A 19,986-nucleotide genomic window follows, 5' to 3' on the forward strand; every position below is an offset into this window, starting at 1 on the left:
AATAATATTTTTACTATAAATGACATTGCAGCAAATCATATATAGTAATAAATGGTTTGATTAACACAGATATGGGCATTACACTGGAGTCATTACATGACTACAAACAAATGTCCTACTTTTTCTTCACTAGATGTTCATTTGTATGGCACCAACATGACAAGACCTCTGTATGCAAGGTGCAAAGAGACAGAGCTTACCACAGAAAGGAGAGGGCTCTCTGGTGCACTCCTTGGATGGATGTTCAGCTATGTGTTGGAAACACATGTTGACATCTGAAATGCCAAGTTGAGTCCCTTGGGTGAGGGAGTCAGCCAATCCCTGCCCTGGAAGGATTAGAAGGCTGGTGGGTGTAGAGGAGAAGGGGTGTGAGTTGACATCATTTTGTAAGCTTGCATTAGGTTCATTCATCTCCAGCACTGATGCTAAGAATGGAGAGCAGCATTTCACTGGAAGTTGGATTGCGCAGTCTTGTGTAAACTCTGTATATTGTTATTCTTGTGTGTCTTTGGAAAACATGAGAGGAGTCTATTTTTCCTGCTGTCGAAAGAAGAATAACAAGAAACAAGTCGAGTGTGATCTGCAGAAGGTAATGCAAGCCTTTTCCCTATTGTAAAGTGGTGCATGAATGGAGGGGCTGCTGCATGGTGTATAGTATGCGCACTTGTGTCAGGTAAAGATTTCCTCCACTTATTGGCTCATCCTGATGCAATAAAGGGGAAATCACAATGCAATCTGAACGACCCTGCAACCTGGCACGCAGAAGTATAAAAACTTGCAGTGGTTGTGCCCGGGAATCTGATTCTGTGTTGTGGTACTTACTGTGAAGCACAAAAATGCACAACTAGAACATTGTGATTTCTCCTTTATATGTATTTCTGGACTCAGTATAAGTTTTTTGAGTTATGATGTGGACATTGCTGGCAGTTGTTCATTTATTATATGAAATATGTTATATATTTTAAACTACTTTTTGTGACACATGTGTATGTGTTGGTATAATCAATAACATAAAACATAATAGCTGAACATATGGCTCTGTCTTTAGGGCTTCTTTTAGAATGTAATCGAGAATAGCTTGAATAGTATTTCCACAGTAAATTATTATTGGAATTATTCCTGTTAGATATGTAAATAGAAGAAAAGCCTACTAGGTGAATATTATAGCCTATCCAATGTAACAGCAGACTACAGGCATTATTTTACTAGAACTAGACTACAGCCTGTCATTAAATAATATGTGGTCTGCTGACAGATAACAGGTTAGCTATTTGTAGCCTGCTGAAACATAACAGGGAATTTTAAAAATTATTACAGTAGCACTGCCATATTTCCAGATTATCAGAAATTCTCCCACTAGTGACAATTCCGTTATTTTAGTATATTATTTTTCTAGCAGTTTTCTTGTATATAGCTCGAGCAGGGTCCTCACTCCTCTTGTTTGAATTGTAAATTAGCTTTGTCACTATGTAATGTCTGTTCATGTTCCCTCTAATTTGTAAAGTGCTGCGGAATATGTTGACACAATATAAATAAAAAGATTAGTATTATATTATTATTATTATTATTATTATTATTATTATTATTATTATTATTATTATTATTATATGAATTGAAGTTTATAGACCCCTATTTTCAGTCTGTCTGTATTCAGTGGTCCTTCATTAAAATGTTATACTTGAGCTATTTGTGTGTTTTCTAGGATCTTAATTTTGTGCGTTATCTATTGTGTCTTAAAAAAAAATCAAGGGTAAAAAGTTCAAAAATAATAAAAAAGATGGAATCAGGTTTACACTGGTTTCTTAAAGACACAGTACAATCAATATGGTCACTAGACTAGTGTTCTACAGAGAAGTCGTCTTTGTGGTTGATCATTTATGAGACAAGCTGATTAGAAATTATTCATATTGAGTGACACCACATATGGCCTCTATCAGGCGTATATCTTTTAAATACATATACTGCAAAAAAAAAGATGTAAATAAATATATATATAATAGATATAAATAAATATACTAGTATATATACAGATGCATACTGTCAACTGTATAGCCAAACGTGGTGTGACTAGAGTTTAAGGAAAGATGATTCAAATAATTTGTTAGAACCATGTGATGATCTAAGTCGAGGTCAGTAGAACCACTGGGGGTCCATGCTCTGCGGCCGTAACATGAACCCTAAAACATGGCCATATCACAGCCTTCTGACATTAGCTTTCGACATTTTGTAGTGTTCGTGTGCCGCAGTTCTCTAGATATATTGCATATGTGTTCAGTGTTAGTAAAATCATTGCAGATAATAAAATAAGTTCCAGAGCTCATTAGGGGTTACTTACTGGGTATAACAACTTCAATAAGTTATGAATCTGAATCATACATGGACTATACTGTGACTATAGACTATACTATTTATTTCACTGGCCAGGCAATCCCTTCAAGAGCAATGTGATCTCTATATTTCATCTTGATATCACTTGTGGGACTTCCACAGCTCACATAAACACCATTTATTAAGAATTATTCATAATCTCTATTTTAGTTCCCGAATGATAGGATTTTGTTATAAAAATATCTAAGGCTTCGTTCACATTTGCGTTAGGGCTCCGTTCTGGCGTTCCGTCGGAGCTTCCCGTCAGAACGGAACCCTGACTGAAATTTCCATATATATTGCAAGATGAATGATTTCTGGTCCGACATTCACAATGTCCAGAGTTTCCTGCCAGTGTGTGTCTACTGGAAGTTTAGACAGAAATGCTAGCTTGAGCTGCCACATTTATTGGAAGCCACATTAAAGTGCATTAATTCGGTCCTTGAGACTGGAAGAGCTAAATTACAAGCAAAGATGATTGAGGATTAGATGTTAACCTTACATAGTATTTGATAAATGATATTGCATTTATTAACCAAAAACAAATGGCCAGGGGCATAGCTATAGGGTGTGCAAATGTAGCAGTTACACCTGGGTCCAGGTGCCTGGAGGGACCCAAAAGCCACTTTGTCACATTTAAAGACACCATAATAGGCGAGTGCCCTGTTACAGATTTTGCATTGGGGTCCAGTAGCTTGTAGTTATACTACTGAAAATGTACACAGTTTAATCGGGTGGAATATTACACCGAGTTTCAGAACTTTAGTGCCTGATCAAATCATGTGATTATTTTTTCAACACTATGTTGAAGCAGCCACTGTTAGTCGAAAAAGTATTCAAATAATGTATTTTGACCATTGTATCACTCTTATCCTGACCTTCATCCAGGCCAGAGATTGTGTATTTACAGGACCGTACTAGGCGTTTTTTTTATTTTTCCTGGATTATTGTTATGGTTGCTATAAACATCTATATGTAATTCATTTAATTTTTTTCATGATAGCTTCATGTGTGACAAGTATTTTCTGCTTACTTTAATATTTATATCATTTCGCCATTTACTTGCAAAGTTTGACAAAGGCCAAATTGTGGCCGAAACTTTACATATCTCTAAATATTGCCTTTTTTGCATATTGACCTGAGGAGTGCTTAAACTTCCAGTAGACACACACTGGCAGAAAACTCTGGACATTGTGAATGTCGGACCAGAAATCATTCATCTTGCAATATATATAGAAATATTAAAAATTGTTTGCAAATTCAGCGTTTAAGAGAGTTGTTTCGGTGAACTTGGGATATACTTAATCAGTCTTGACATTCCAAATAGGAATCTCGGCAAACATGCATATAACAAGTACTTAGCCATGTTCAGTGGCGTAACTACGACCGTAGCAGACGCTACGGCTGCTACTGGGCCCGCGGCATGAGGGGGCCCGTGTCGCCCGCCGGCACGGGCCCCCACCATGGCCGGAGGCTCCGCTAGCAGCCGCTATGGCTGCTACAGCGCGACGTCACTGAATACTACGGCAGAGCAGGGAGGTATCTCCCCGCTCTGCCATTAAACAAAAGACATGTATCCCCTATCCACAGGATAGGGAATAAATGTGTGATCGCTGGCATTGATATGGAGAACGGGGGACCGAAAGTCCCCTGAAGTTCTCCATCACAAACCTCGGACTTCCGGGGTCTGTGCCTGTAGCTCCGTCGAAATGAATGGAGCGCCGGTCGCGCTTGTGCGCATGCGTGACCAGCGCTCCTTTCATTTTTATTGAGCTGCGCAGACGCCGGAAGTCAGAGGTTAGTCATGGAGAACTTCGGGGGACTTTTGGTCCCCCGTTCACCCTATCACTGCCAGCGATCACACATGTATCCCCTATCCCGTGGGGATAGGGGATACATGTCTTTTGTAGCACACACTGTAGGTCGCATTTTTTTGGGAGGGGGGACGCTGTATGGCGTTCCCTACAGGGGGGTCTGTGTGGCGTTCCCTACAGAGCGGGCTGTATGACGTTCCCTACAGGGGGGCTGTATGGCGTTCCCTACAGGGGGGCTGTATGGCGTTCCCTACAGGGGGGGCTGTATGGCGTTCTCTACAGGGGGGGCTGTATGGCGTTCTCTATAGGGGGGATTTATGGCGTTCTCTACAGGGGGGCTGTATGGCGTTCTCTACAGGGGGGCTGTATGGCTGTAGATAACGCCATACAGCCCCCCCTGCAGAGAACGCCATACAGCCCCCACTGTAGAGAACGCCATACAGAGTCCCCCCTGTAGCTAATGCCATACAGAGTCCCCCCTGTAGATAACGCCATACAGCCCCCTTTGTAGATAACGCCATACAGCCCTCTTTGTAGATAACGCCATACAGCCCCCTCTGTAGATATCTACAAAGGGGGCTGTATGGCGTTATCTATAGGGGGGCTGTATTGCGTTATCTACAGGGGGGTGTATGACGCTATCTACAGAGGGGGCTTTATGGCGATATCTACAGGGGGATGTATGGCGTTATCTACAGGGGGGGCTGTATGGCATTATCTACAGGGGGATGTATGGCGCTATCTACAGAGGGGGCTGTATGGCGTTATCTACAAGGGGATGTATGGCGTTATCTAAAGGGGGGCTGTATAGCGTTATCTACAGGGGGGCTGTAAAAAAGGCACTATCTACAAGGGGAGGTTGTGTGACACCCAGGGGAGAGGGGGCCCCAGTCTAAAGTTTGCTATGGGGCCCAGTCTTTCCTAGTTACGCCCCTGGTCATGTTGTTCATTACTATAGCTAGACACATGAGCAGAAGGGTCAAAAGTGTATGTCACGTGGGATAATTCATGAATTTCCAGGATGTTTTTTTTTTGTTCTGTTTCTAACATGTAAACGAAGAAGATAAAATTTAATCCAAATTTTGCACTGTGTTTGCATGTTGTAAAATTATTTCAAGTGACTTTTTATTTCCTTATCGCCTTGTAATTTCCTAACCTAGTAATTAAAATATAACTGGAGGTAGAAAATAATTGCCAAAAACTGACCTAAATTGTTTGGACAAACCATCCCGCTCAGGCAGTAAATGAAATTCACAGCTGGCATCTCAGGGGTTCAGCCAGAACTTGGTGTGCCTCTGAAATAGAACAAAGCTTTATTCTAGCATATTACATTCATGTCAGCTCTCCAGCCACATTAGAGTGCACAGAGACGCATTTTGTCTGTTTATGTCTGCTAAGGTTTCAGCAAGGATCATTTAGGACTTTCATTCAAAACAAGTCTTTGGCAACTCCTCTCCAGGGGATTCTTACTGGGTTTCAAATGTGATGCCAATTAAGGCTATAAAGAGAGGACACAATGGCTGGATTCCTTAAAAGAAGGCTCTGTGGTCATCAGAAATGAGTTACTTACTTTTTCGGTATAGGTTTTCAAGATGAACACTTCAGGTTATATTTAGTATATCAATATTATTATCACTTCTAGCTCATCATGAAGTTGTACAAATAATACCATACAATGTACTATCATTTTATTGCACAATTCTAACTTTCAGCTGTTGTATGAAAGGATAATCTTGTATATCATTAATAGAAGTAGTAGAAACCAGCATCCGATGAATATAAAATGGCTACATGTCTCATTTCTGACAACCGCTTTTTAGATAGTGGTCATCACAGGGATCATCTGCTATCATCAGGAGAAGCCACATCGGATTTGACATTTTGGCAAAATTTAGAATTACATGCTGGTTAATCAACTGCATGGCTGTCCATGTCATGTATTGACTATCCTGGTCTAGCAGAATGGGAGCAGCTCTTGCAACCCTCTAATGTCCGTAATCCGTAATAGGGTATATTGACAGGGGTTGTCAATATGAGACAATCCCGTATAAATATTTTTTTTTATTCATAACTTAAATAGGTTTTACACTGTAGTTTAATAACTACAAAATATATTCCCATTAATATAGCAATATGATAATAGGTGTATATTGGTCTTGTTATAAATGAAAAAACTAGTACAGCTTTGAAGTAGTAAGGTTATGTTCACACGGCTTATTTTCGGCCGTTTTTCAGGCCGTAAACGGACGAAAAACGGGCGTAAAATCAGAAGCAGAATGCCTCCAAACGTCTGCCCATTGATTTCAACGGGAAAAGCGTTCTGTTCCGACGGGCCATTTTTTTCCGAGGCCGTTTTGAAAAAAAATAATAAATAGTAATAAAACAGCCGCGAAAAGAAAGTGGATGTCACTTCTTGAGACGTTTTGGAGACGGTTTTCATTGACTCTATAGAAAAACAGCTCCAAAAACGGCAGTAAGAAAGACAGTGAAAAACGTGAGTGGCTTAAAAAACGTCTGAAATTCAGGAGCTGTTTTCCCTTGAAAACAGCTCCGTATTTTCAGACGTTTTTTGCTATGCGTGTAAATATAGCCTTACACAAAACAAAGTACAGTTCAGTGATGTTAGTTGTGTCGACTGAGATGTAAAAACCTGTATCATCAAAATCATGAAAAATAGCTGTAAAATTGTTTCATATATACACCAGTTATAAAATAATATAGAAATAATAGATCAGTTATTTATTTTGTGTCAAGTTTTAGTCAAATGGGGTAAAGTTTGTGGAAAGCTGTTTACATTACAGTAAAAGGATACTCTTAATCCAGCTGTCATATAATTCTACCCCTATTTTTTTACCACCTTGTAAAAACTGTTGCAAAAAAAGTGGCAAAATTGCATGTTAGTATACTTAGTTTTGTGGTTGCTTTACCCTAAATAAAAAAAAACCCAGTCACAGTTTTTATTGTGGTTTTCAGTGCTGCAGTTTTTCCTCATTAAATTCAAATGGGGAATCATTTGAAGGGACAATGTAATATAGTCTCATGAACACGGCAGAGCCATACTACAGAGTCACGAGTACTCCATGTGCCGCTGTATTATGGAATTGTCCCTTTAAAGAGGATCTGTCACCAGTTTATCAATTCCCTATCTCCTAACTAATCTAATAGGCGCTATGATGCTGATGACTACAGTGTGATTTGTTTTAAAAAACGTTTATTATTTGCAGTTATGAGCATTTTTCTCAATATGTAAATGAGCCTTTATTAAAGTGGAAGATAACAGCAGCGATTCTCCTGAGGTGGAACTGCCTCACAGCCTCGGACGCTGTCCTATCAGCATAAAGCTGCTTCACACTGTATGAGAGACATTCTAGAGCAGAGTTTCCCAAAATTTCAGGCTCGAGGTACCCCTGGAAAAAAAATTCTTTAGGGCACCCCTACTTCTTTACAAAACGACAAAAAACGGCTAAAAACAAGCAAGACACTCTTAGGGTATGTTCACACAGCATTCTTTTGTAAGGCAAAAAAAAAAAAAGCTGCCTCAAGATCCCTTTTTTTCGCTTTGTTTTTTGCCCACATTTTTTTTAAGCCATTGAAGCTAATGCAAAAACCGCAGGCAAAAAAATCACTCCAAACGAGCGCTGCAGTTTTTTTTTTGCCTCCTATTAATTTCAATGGGAGGTCAGAGGTGGAAACCACTCAAAGACCATCAGTCCCGCTTCACAGTCAAATGATCATCAACCCCCCATTCACAGTAAAATGATCATCAGCCCCCCTAATAGAGACCATAAGACCCCCAGTAAAGTGACCATCAGCCCCCCCAGTAAAGAGACCATAAGCCCCCTCCACTAAAGTCACATCAGCATCAGCCCCCCAGTAAAGTGACCATCAGCCCCTCCAGTAAAGAGACCATCGAAAAAAATCAGTCCCCCCAGTAAAGAGACTATCAGCCTCAGCCCCCCCCCCCCCAGTAAAATGACCATCAGACTATCACTCACAGCAAGATGACCATCAGACCCCCTCACGGTAAAATGACCATCAGCCCAATCAGTAAAGAGACCATAAGCCCCCCAGTAAAGTGACCATCGGCCCCCAACTCATCGTAAAATGATCGTCAGCCCCCCAGTAAAGAGACCATAAGCCCCCTCCAGTAAAGTGACCATAAGCCACAGCACCCCCAGTAAAGTGACCATCAGCCTCAGCCCCCCCCCCAGTAAAGTGACCATCAGCCCCCTCCAGTCAAGAGACGATCAGCCCCCCAAGCAAAGTGACCATCAGCCCCCCCCCAGTAAAGAGACCATCAGCCCCCCAGTAATGAAACAAATCAGCCCTCCAGTAAAGAGAGCAACAGCCTCAGCCGCCCCAGTAAAATGACCATCAGCCCATCACTCACAGTAAAATAACCATCAGACCCCCTCACGGTAAAATGACCATCAGCCCCCCCACAGTAAAGAGGCCATAAGCCCCCCCCCCAGTAAATTGACCATCAGCCCCCCACTCACAGTAAAATTATCATCAGCCCCTCCAGTAAAGTGACCATCAGCCTCAGCCCCCCCCAGTAAAGTGACCATCAGTCCCTTCCAGTAAAGTACCATCAGCCCCCTCCACTAGAGACCATCAGCCTCACCGGTAAAGTGACCACCAGCCCCCCCAGTAAAGAGACCATCAGCCCCCAGTGAAGAAACAAATCAGCCCCCCCAGTAAAGAGACCATCAGCCTCAGTCCCCCCCCCCCAGTAAAATGACCATGAGCACCCTCGAGTAAATAGACCATAAGCCCCCAGTAAAGAGACCATCAGCCCCCCACTCACAGTAAAATGATCATCAGCCCTACAGTAAAGAGACCTTAAGCCCCCTCCACTAAAGTGACCATAAGCCCCCTCCAGTAAAGGGACCATCAGCCTCAGCCCCCCAGTAAAGTGACCATCAACCTTAGCCTCTTTCAGTAAAGTGACCATCCGCCCACTTCAGTAAAGTGACCATCAGCACATCCCCCCCAGTAAGGTGACCATCAGCGCCCCCCAGTAAAGTGACCATCAGCCCCCTCCAGTAAAGTGACCATCAGCTCCCCCCAGTAAGGTGACAATCACCCCCCTCCTAGTAAAATGACCACCAGCCTGCCACTCACAGTAAAATTACCAACAGACCCCTCACGGTAAAATGACCATCAGCCCCCCCAGTAAAGAGATCATAAGCCCCCCTGTAAAGAGACCATCAGCCTCAGTCCCCCCACAGTAAAATGACCATCAGCCCGCCTCCCTAGTAAAATGACCATCAGCCCGCCACTCACAGTAAAATGACCATCAGACCCCCTCATGGTAAAATGACCATCAGTCCCCCCTGTAAAGAAACCATAAGCCCCCCAGTAAAGTGACCATAAGCCCTCCACTCACAGTAAAATGACCATCAGCCCCTCTAGTAAAGTGACCATTACAGACAGGAAGTGTGCTTACTCCTGGGGAAGGAATAAATAAGGAGGTATAATAGAGGACTACAACTCTCAGCATGTCCAGGCTGTTATTATGGGATATCATAGTACATTACAGGGAGGACGTATAAGAGGAGAGAACTACAACTCTCAGCATGTCCAGGCTGTTATGTGATATCAGAGGACATTACAGGGAGGACGTATAAGAGGAGAGAACTACAACTCTCAGCATGTCCAGGTTGTTATTATGTGATATCAGAGTACATTGCAGGGAAGAGGTATAAGAGGAGAGAACTACAACTCCCAGCATGTCCATAATGTTATTATGGAATATCAGAGGAGATTACAGGGAGGAGGTATAAGAGGAGAACTACAACTCCCAGCATGTCCAGGCTGTTATTATGAGATATCGGAGGACATTACATGGAGGAGGTATAAGAGGAGGGAACTACAACTCCCAGCATGTCCAGGCTGTTATGTGATATCAGAGGACATTACAGGGAGGAGGTATAAGAGGAGAGAACTACAACTCCCAGTATGTCCAGGCTGTTATTATTGGATATCAGAGGACATTACAGGGAGGAGGTATAAGAGGAGAGAACTACTACTCCCAAGATTCCACTGGCTCCGGTTCTTATACAACTGCTAACAAACTGTATAAGAAATACTTACCCTGCCCTGCGTTAATGGCTCCTCTCCCTCCGTCAGGCTCTTCTAGTGGGAAGTGGTGGGCGGTACTTGTAGCAGACGTGCATGCGTCACGTCTGCTACAAGCATAGTTGGAGTAAGCGTCGGGGACATAGTTGAAGTAAGTGGAGTGCCTCGGCACCCCTGCACGATTCTCGCGGCACCTCGGTTGGGAAGGAAGCACTGTTCTAGAGGGAAGTGGGATCACTTCAAACAGCCACATCCCAGACTGTCCACCACCTATAACACCTGGTGGCATATGAAAGAGGAAATTCTAATCTTTCATATGACACCAGGATCGCGGTTCTAGCTGTGACACAGCCGGAGATATCGCCCGTTGAAAACACAGTCGGGAATGGAAGCTGTATACTATATGATTACACTGTGTTGCTGGGCAGGGAAGGGGGAGAAGCTGTATGAGGCATTGTACAGCGTCATCGAGAAAACATTACACGCCCAGAGTGAAAATAAATTCACCTCCTATTTGGCTATTAGGGCCTGTTCACATCACCGTTGGCTTTCCGTATCAATGGTGATGGAAACATAGCTAATGGTTTCCGTTCGTCACCATTCCGGCAGGTTTCCGTTTTAATGACGGAATCAATAGCGGAGTCGACTGCGCTATTGATTCTGTCGGAATAATGGAAATCTGCCGGAATGGTGACGAACGGAAACCATTAGCGATGTTTCCGTCACCATTTATATCAGTGGTGACTGAAACGGAAGCTGTGGTTTCACTTTCACTTGCCGTTGCGGGGTTCACCCGACGGAAACCTCCGACAGAACCCCGGAACGGAAAGCAAACGGTGATGTGAACAGGCCCTTAGAGCCACATTAGCATATTTAGAAAAATGCTCCTAACTTTGCAAATAATAAACGTTTAAAAAAATAAATAAAAAAATCACGCTGTAGTTATCAGCAGCAAAGTGCCTATTAGATTAGTTAGGAGATAGGGAATTAACAGGTTATATTTTTACGTATATTTACGGCCAGCGGTCAGGGTCTCTAAAGTCCGCCGTATAGACTATTTACGGCGGCACTTCAGAGACTGTGCACGCGCGATCGCGTGCACACAGCTCTGTGCCCTGGCTGTTGCTAACAGCCATGGGCACTGGGCAGAATGTCAGGGGTCAATCTTTTGGCCCTTGAATATGTGATCGCTGTGACAACCAATCACAGCGATCACATGCATTTCTGCATAGAAAACAGTGTGCACGCGATCGCGTGCACACAGCCCTGTGCCCACGCTGTTACCAACAGCTCTGGGCACTGGGCAGAGTATCAGGGACCAATCTGATGGTCCCTGAACATGTGGTCGCTGTGAAAACCTATCACAGCGACCACATTTGTTTTATTTTGACTTTTCTGGCAGTAAATCTCCTGCCTCTTTTCTTCTCCTCAAACATTGTTTCAGTTTGAGGAGAAGAAGAGACTCGGGAGAATTGCTGCCAGAAGATTACAGTTACAGTTACACAAAAAATACAGTTACACTCTAAAACATTCTCTGTATAGATAGATTTCTATCTATCTATACAATCTATCTATCCATCTATCTTTTTTTCTATATATCTACCTTTCTATCTTTTATTCTATTAGAATAGGCAGGTAGGGAGTATATAATTATATATATATCCACATATATATAATATATATAGAAATAGCGGTTTATTTTTTTGTTAGCGGTAGTGTAGATATATATAGCAGTTAGTTTGTGTGTTTTATATAAAAAAAAAATTAAAAAAAAAAAATTTGTTTAGTTAGTGTTAGTGTTAGTTACGTTATGGCGAGGAAGTTGTTTAGCGCCGAGGAGGCATACGCCATGCTGTGGTCTGAGTCGGAGACCGCATCAGAGATGGCGTCCGAGATGGAACCTGTTTTAGGTAGTGACGATGACAGCGTCACTTCAGGTTCATCTTCAGGGGACGTTGTCCCTGATGCAGTTGAAACTGCAGAACTTGAAAGCGCAGGGCCAAGTAGCGCTGTAGCACGGGACAGCCTGGTCCCTTCAGTCCAGGCTCTTGTATGGGCACCTGCCCCATCTTTTGGGCCTAGAATCCACGGATTTACTGCCACTCCTGGCATAACCGTGGACAATACAAATTTTGTCCAAATGGATTACTTCCATTTATTTATAACGGACGACATCCTAAATCAGATTGTCCACGAAACAAATTTATATGCCACTCAATATATAAGGCAGAAACCTTCATCCACCCATGCCAGAGATTGGACGCCCACCAATTTGCTGGAATTAAAAAAAATTTTGGGGCTCACCCTAAATATGGGTATTGTCAAAAAGCCCTCCATTAGGTCTTACTGGTCAACAAGACCCGCCCAAGCCACCCCAGTATATTCTGCAGTAATGCCCAGGTCTCGTTATGAGACAATAATGAGGTTCCTCCACTTCAATGACAACGCACAGGCCCCCCCAAGTACCGATGCAAACCGGGATCGGTTGTTCAAAATAAGACCGCTAATAAATTCCCTGAATAATTTATTTCTGCAACTCTACACCCCTGAGCAGAATGTAAGTGTGGACGAATCCCTCCTCAACTTTCATGGCAGACTTAGCTTTCGCCAATATCTACCTTCAAAAAGGGCAAGATATGGCGTTAAGCTCTACAAATTGTGTGAAAGCGGGTCAGGATATACCACTGCCTTCAGAATTTATGAAGGGCGGGACCGCACAACAAATGTTCCTGGATGCCCCCTGATCTTTCCACCAGCAGTAAGATCGTGTGGGAGATAATGCAGCCTCTGCTTCACAAGGGGTACCACCTGTACTGTGATAATTTTTATTCCAGTGTGCCCCTGTTTAGGCATTTGCATGCTGCAAGGACTGGGGCATGTGGTACCATCAGTGGCGGATTAAGTAAACCATGGGCCCTGGGCTGTTCCTCAAGCTTGGGCCCCCTTGTCCACCACCGCCCTGCCACATCATGTCTATATTAAACACCACCTTTCTGTGTGAGCATTGACAAATGAGTGCTACGATTCCCCATGTCAAAGGGCTGTGTCCCTACACACTGACAGTCTCCAACCATTGCTGACAGTATCACACTGTGTAGGGACACATCCTCCTGACAAGGGGAATGGTAACACGCATGTGTCTATTAGTCCTGCGTACACAAAGACTTTATGTGGAATACAAAGATTTCCGATAACTGACATGTCAGGAGAGGTGACAGATCTATAAATGCAATGACTCACAGGAGATGTCTTCACTGATGGGTCGTTCTCTTTTCTTCTCCATCTGACACAGACCGTTATGGCGACTTCTCCTGATGACTGCAGAGTTTCCTGATGAGACATCTTTTCCCCTTGATTCTGTAGCCATTTTCAGCGTCTATAGCAACATAAAAATTCAGACATAAACACCATAAATTGTTTTATACCCCAGACCCCTAAGCAAATTAAGACCCAGGCCCATACATTAACTCTAACCAATAAATTCAGTCCCCAAGAGGTAACTAAACTTTTAAAAAACATTTGGCGTGTCATAGTGAGAGTGATATGTCAGAAGTTTTGATCGATGGGGGTCCCAGCATTGAGACCACCACCGATCACTAAAACAAAGCAGCAGGAGTGCCCGGGTGAGTGCGGTTCCACTTCATTTCTGATTGTCTTTCCTCGGCGCGGTGTACGGACTTATAGACTTTCCGTTGTGTCCATACACCGCATGCTCGGCTATCAGAGGAAAGACGATCAGAAACAAAAGTGGCTCCTCACTCACCTGATCGCTTCTTTGTTTTAGCGATTGGTGGGGTCTCATTGCCCGGACCCCCACTGATTAGAACATTTGACATGTCACTATGACATGTAATTTTTTTTAAAAAGTTTCGTTAGTTACCCTTTAAGCAGTCAGACACCCCTCCCCAGTGCATCTGACTGACTGCTGAGTGCCCTATGGGAGGGTCTAAGCGTCTGACACTTAGGGCGGATATACACGAGCGTGTTTGTTTTGCGCACGCAAAAAATGCGGCGTTTTGCGCGCGCAAAAGACACTTAACAGCTCCGTGTGTCATCACCATATGATGCGCGGCTGCGTGCCTTTCGCGCACCCGCCATTATTATGACACTCTGTATGTTTGTAGCACGTGGTGCTTTTCTGTTTGCAATCATAGTTTTACTGCTGTTGAGCAAATCACACACGTCCCACGGAGGTGCCTCCGTGTGGCATGCGTGATTTTCACGCACCCATTGACTTCAATGGGTGCGTGATACGCGAAAAACGCAGAAATATCGGACATGTCGTGAGTTTTACACAGCGGACTCACACTGCGCAAAAATCACTGACGGTCTGCACTGCCCCATAGACTTACATAGGACCGTACGACACGCGTAAAAAGCACGCACGTTGCACGGACGTATTACACGTTCGTGTAAATCCGCCCTTATGGCTCTGGCGGGGAAGGAGTTATTCCCCTATAGAACCCTCAACAGTCAATCAAACGCTCTGACCCCCCCCCCCCCCCCCTGCAGTATAATAACTACTGAGGGCTCTATGGGGGAGATTATACTGCAGGGGGGTTCTGAGCATCTGACTTACTGCAGAGGGCTCTATGGGGGAGTTCTGAGCATCTGACTTACTGCAGAGGGATCTATGGGGGAGTTCTGAGCATCTGACTTACTGCATAGGGATCTATGGGTGGGAAATTATTTCACACACAAAAAATGTGAGATTAAACACCCTATATACAATTCACACTAACACCACACACTATATATTCAAACCACACACACTACACGCACACACTATATAGACTTACATTATAGACACTATAAACACAGCACACACTATAGAGATTATATACACAGCACACACTATACAGACTATATACACAGCACACACTATATAGACTATATACACAGCACACACTATACAGACTATATACACAGCACACACTATATAGATTATATACACAGCACACACTATATAGATTATATACACAGCACACACTATATAGATTATATACACAGCACACACTATATAGATTATATACACAACACACTATATAGACTATATACACAGCACACACTATATAGATTATATACACAGCACACACTATATAGACTATATACACAGCACACACTATATAGACTATATACACAGCACACACTATATAGATTATATACACAGCACACACTATATAGACTATATACACAGAACACACTATATAGACTATATACACAGCACACACTATATAGACTATATACACAGCACACACTATATAGACTATATACACAGCACACACACTATATACACAGCACACACATTATATAGATTATATACACAGCACACACTATATTGATTATATACACAGCACACACACTATATAGACTATATACACAGCACACACTATATACACAGCACACACTATATACACAGCACACACTATATACACAGCACACACTATATACACAGCACACACTATACACAGCACACACTATATAGACTATATACACAGCACACACTATATACACAATATACACAGCACACACAATATACACAGCACACACTATATAGACTATATACACAGCACACACTATATACACAGCACACACTATATAGACTATATACACAGCACACACTATATACACAGCACACACTATATACACAGCACACAATATATAGACTATATACACAGCACACACTATATACACAGCACACACTATATACACAGCACACACTATATAGACTATATACACAGCACACACTATATAGACTATATACACAGCACACACTATATAGACTATATACACAGCACACACTATATAGATTATATACACAGCACACACTATATAGACTATATACACAGCACACACTATATAGACTATATACACAGCACACACTATATAGACTATATACACAGCACACACACTATATACACAGCACACACTATATACACAGCACACACACTATATAAACAGCACACTCTATATACACAGCACACTATATACACTATATACACAGCACACACTATATACACAATATACACACTATATACACAGCACACACTATATACACAGCACACACTATATAGACTATATACACAGCACACACTATATACACAGCACACACTATATACACAGCACACACTATATAGACTATATACACAGCACACACTATATAGACTATATACACAGCACACACTATATAGATTATATACACAGCACACACTATATAGACTATATACACAGCACACACTGTATACACAGCACACACTATATACACAGCACACACTATATACACAGCACACACACTATATAAACAGCACACTCTATATACACAGCACACACTATATACACAGCACACTATATACACTATATACACAGCACACACTATATACACAATATACACACTATATACACAGCACACACTATATACACAGCACACACTATATAGACTATATACACAGCACACACTATATACACAGCACACACTATATACACAGCACATACTATATAGACTTACATTATGACACACACTCACACTCACACACACACACACACACACATAAACACACACACACACACTTACCACAGTCTCTTCCTCTGCGGTGCTTGTCTCTGGCAGCCTCCAGGACCTTAATCATGTGACTGTGACGTCACCACAGGTCCTTCACCCTCTAGTTTCAGTTTTGCCGTTATCAGGCAGCTGCTGGAGATTTAAACAGGAGGGACAGTGCACAGCAGCACAGAGGAGCAGACTGTCAGGGAGACTCCAGCACCTGCCCATCACAATCTCTGACAGTCTGCTCTCTACAGCTGATGTGCTGTGCCCCTGTTCCCTGGCCGCAAATGACTCCCCCTGCACATCATCCCCCCTCCTCTTCATCAGCAGCACGTGGGACCGATGGCCGCTAGAATGCGCAGCAGCCCTGGAGAGTTTTTTTTCCACTTGTGTGCGGTTTGGGCAGCTATGGGCCCCCGTGCAGCCTTGGGCCCCGGGCGGCCGCCCGAAACGCCCATATGAGGATCCGCCACTGGGAACCATGCGCAAAAACAGAATTGGTTTTCCACAGCAATTAGTGGGGAAGCGCATGGTAAAGGGGGACTCCTGTGCTTATGCATCTGAGGAATTGCTGGCGGTCAAGTTCAGGGATCGCAAAGATGTGTATGTGCTAAGCACGATTCATACCGCAGGAACAGTGGCAGTGAGGGAAAGGGGGGCAACATCGGACAAGCACAAACCAGTGAGCGTGTCCGAATATAACAAGTACATGGGGGGGGTGGATTTAAGCGACCAGGTTTTACAGCCCTATTTAGTAAAACGCAAAACTAAAACCTGGTACAAAAAAGTGGCCATTTATTTGTTACAGGTGGCCATCCACAACTCATTTGTGCTCTACAAAAAAAACAGAGGCAGAGACACATACCTGGATTTCCAGGAAAAAATTATTGAAGGCCTCATTTTTGATGTTCAGGACACCCGAGAATGCCCCCAGTCTGAGGATGTCACGCGACTGACTGAAAGACACTTCATCAGTCGGATTCCCCCAACACCAACCAGAAGCAACCCTCAGAAAAAGTGCCGCATCTGCAGAAAAGACGGGCACCGCAAAGATTCCCGATATTTCTGTCCCTCATGTCCCTCACAACCAGGCCTGTGCATTGAGCCATGTTTTAAAAAATACCACACTGTTCTGAATTATTAGATTTTAGTTAATTCGTTGAAAATATATTTGCCCTACATTACGTTTTTATTTTTCCCCTGATTTTACTCCAAGGGTGAGGGAGGGAATGGGTGGGTGGGGGGTGGATGTCATGTTTGCATATTCTCTAAAGTTCATCTGCTGGAGAGCCCCATTTGCATAAACCTGCAATTTCTTATTTTAGAAAACCCAAAAAAATAAATTCCCATTATACCCCTAGATGAATATTTTGGGATTTCTGCTTCAAGAGCAGATATTTTGGAAGTGTTATAGAAACTCTGTTGAGTTTTGTAAAACCAGCTTTGAAAAAAAGCGATTTGTGAAATAAGCTTCTTCTATCGTCCGCCCTCCTACTTTTCTATGTGATAAATAAGACACACATATTTGGTATCCCCATGCTCAGGAGAAGTGGCAGAATGTGAAAGGAGATGAATTTTGGCCGTGGTCTATACCGTGTGTGAAAAATGCTGGTATAAACTGACGCATTTGCTAAAAAATTGCTAATTTTATTTTGATCCATCTTATTCAAGAAACTTTCAGAAGAAAACTGGACTGTCTAAAAATATGATAAACCCCTTGAAGAAAACCTTGTGGGGTCTACTTGCGTGAATGAAGTAATTTATGGGGTGATTCTAATCTTTCAGCAGCATTAGGCCCCCCAGAAAACAGTATGCGGCTATAAAATCAAGTGCAGAATTCCTGGACCGAAAAGGCCAAAAAGCCTCCTTTTATGCCAAGCCCTGGCACATGCCCGTGAATAAAGCACACATATTTGGTATCCCCATGCACAGGAAAAGTGGAAGAATGTGAAATGCGATGAATTTTGTCCGTGGTCCATTTTGTGTGTGAAAAAGCTAGCATAAACTGACGCATTTGTTAAAAAGAAAGGTAATTTTATTTTGTTCCATCTTATTCAAGAAACTTTCAGAAGAAAACTGGACTGTCTAAAAATATGATAAACCCCTTGAAGGAAACCTTGTGGGGTCTACTTGTGTGAATGAAGTCATTTATGGGGTGATTCTAATCTTTCAGCAGCATTAGGCCCCCAAGAAAACAGTATGCGGCTATAAAATCAAATGCAAAATTCCTGGACCGAAAAGGCCGAAAAGCCTCCTTTTATGCCAAGCCCTGGCACATGCCCGCACAGTGAATAAGGCACACATATTTGGTATCCCCATGCACGGGAGAAGTGGAAGAATGTGAAAGGAGATGAATTTTGTCCGTGGTCTATACCGTGTGTAAAAAATACTAGCCTAAACTGACGCATTTGCTAAAAAATAGCTGATTTTTTTTTGTTCCATCTTATTCAAGAAACTTTCAGAAGAAAACTGGACTTGCTAAAAATATGATAAACCCCTTGAAGGAAACCTTGTGGGGTCTACTTGTGCGAATGAAGTCATTTATGGGGTGATTCTAATGTTTCAGCAGCATTAGGCCCCCCAGAAAACAGTATGCGGCTATAAAATCAAATGCAAAATTCCTGGACCAAAAAGGCCGAAAAGCCTCCTTTTATGCCAAGCCCTGGCACATGCCCGCACAGTGAATAAGGCACACATATTTGGTATCCCCATGCACGGGAGAAGTGGAAGAATGTGAAAGGAGATTCATTTTGTCCGTGGTCCATACCGTGTGTGAAAAATGGTAGCATAAACTGGCGCAATTGCTAAATTCTTGCATTTTTTTCCAATTTTGCCCACTTTAGAGAAAAAAATAAAAATGATATATACTGACAAATGCCACTAAAACAAAGCCCTATCTGTCCTTTAAAAAGAGTGTAAAATTCAAAGATGAACTTTATTCACCTGCTGAGTTATAGTCATCTAAAGAAGCGCATAGCAAAATTGTGAAATTTGCTCTGGTCATTTAGCTGTAAAACAGCCTAGTCCTTAACCGGTTAATAAACTAGTGACAGATGCTCTTTAATATGTGACTACAATGTTATCCTTATTCATGTTATTCTGCATGGTAGTCAATAAGGAAAAAAAAGAAACCACATCAGAGAAAAGTTCTTCACCTTCCTATGATCTCTATAATTGTAC

The 19,986-nt window shown here is 42.5% G+C and overlaps 1 protein-coding gene across 4 annotated transcripts in view; it reads left to right on the forward strand.

Moving 5' to 3' along the window:
• The first annotated feature begins 364 nt into the window (after positions 1-364).
• The window catches only part of TNS3 (tensin 3), a 509,208-nt gene continuing 489,586 nt past the window's right edge, over positions 365-19,986 (forward strand). The window contains exon 1 of one of the 4 annotated variants that reach the window (XM_075827007.1): positions 365-589. In XM_075827007.1, coding sequence (XP_075683122.1) covers positions 518-589 — 72 coding nt within the window. In that variant the 5' untranslated portion in view covers positions 365-517. The remainder of the gene's footprint in view (positions 590-19,986) is intronic. The other 3 variants (XM_075827004.1, XM_075827005.1, XM_075827008.1) reach the window with 3 other exon arrangements.

The sequence above is a fragment of the Rhinoderma darwinii genome, chromosome 5, assembly GCF_050947455.1.
Source record: "Rhinoderma darwinii isolate aRhiDar2 chromosome 5, aRhiDar2.hap1, whole genome shotgun sequence".
NCBI classification, from domain to species: domain Eukaryota; kingdom Metazoa; phylum Chordata; class Amphibia; order Anura; family Rhinodermatidae; genus Rhinoderma; species Rhinoderma darwinii.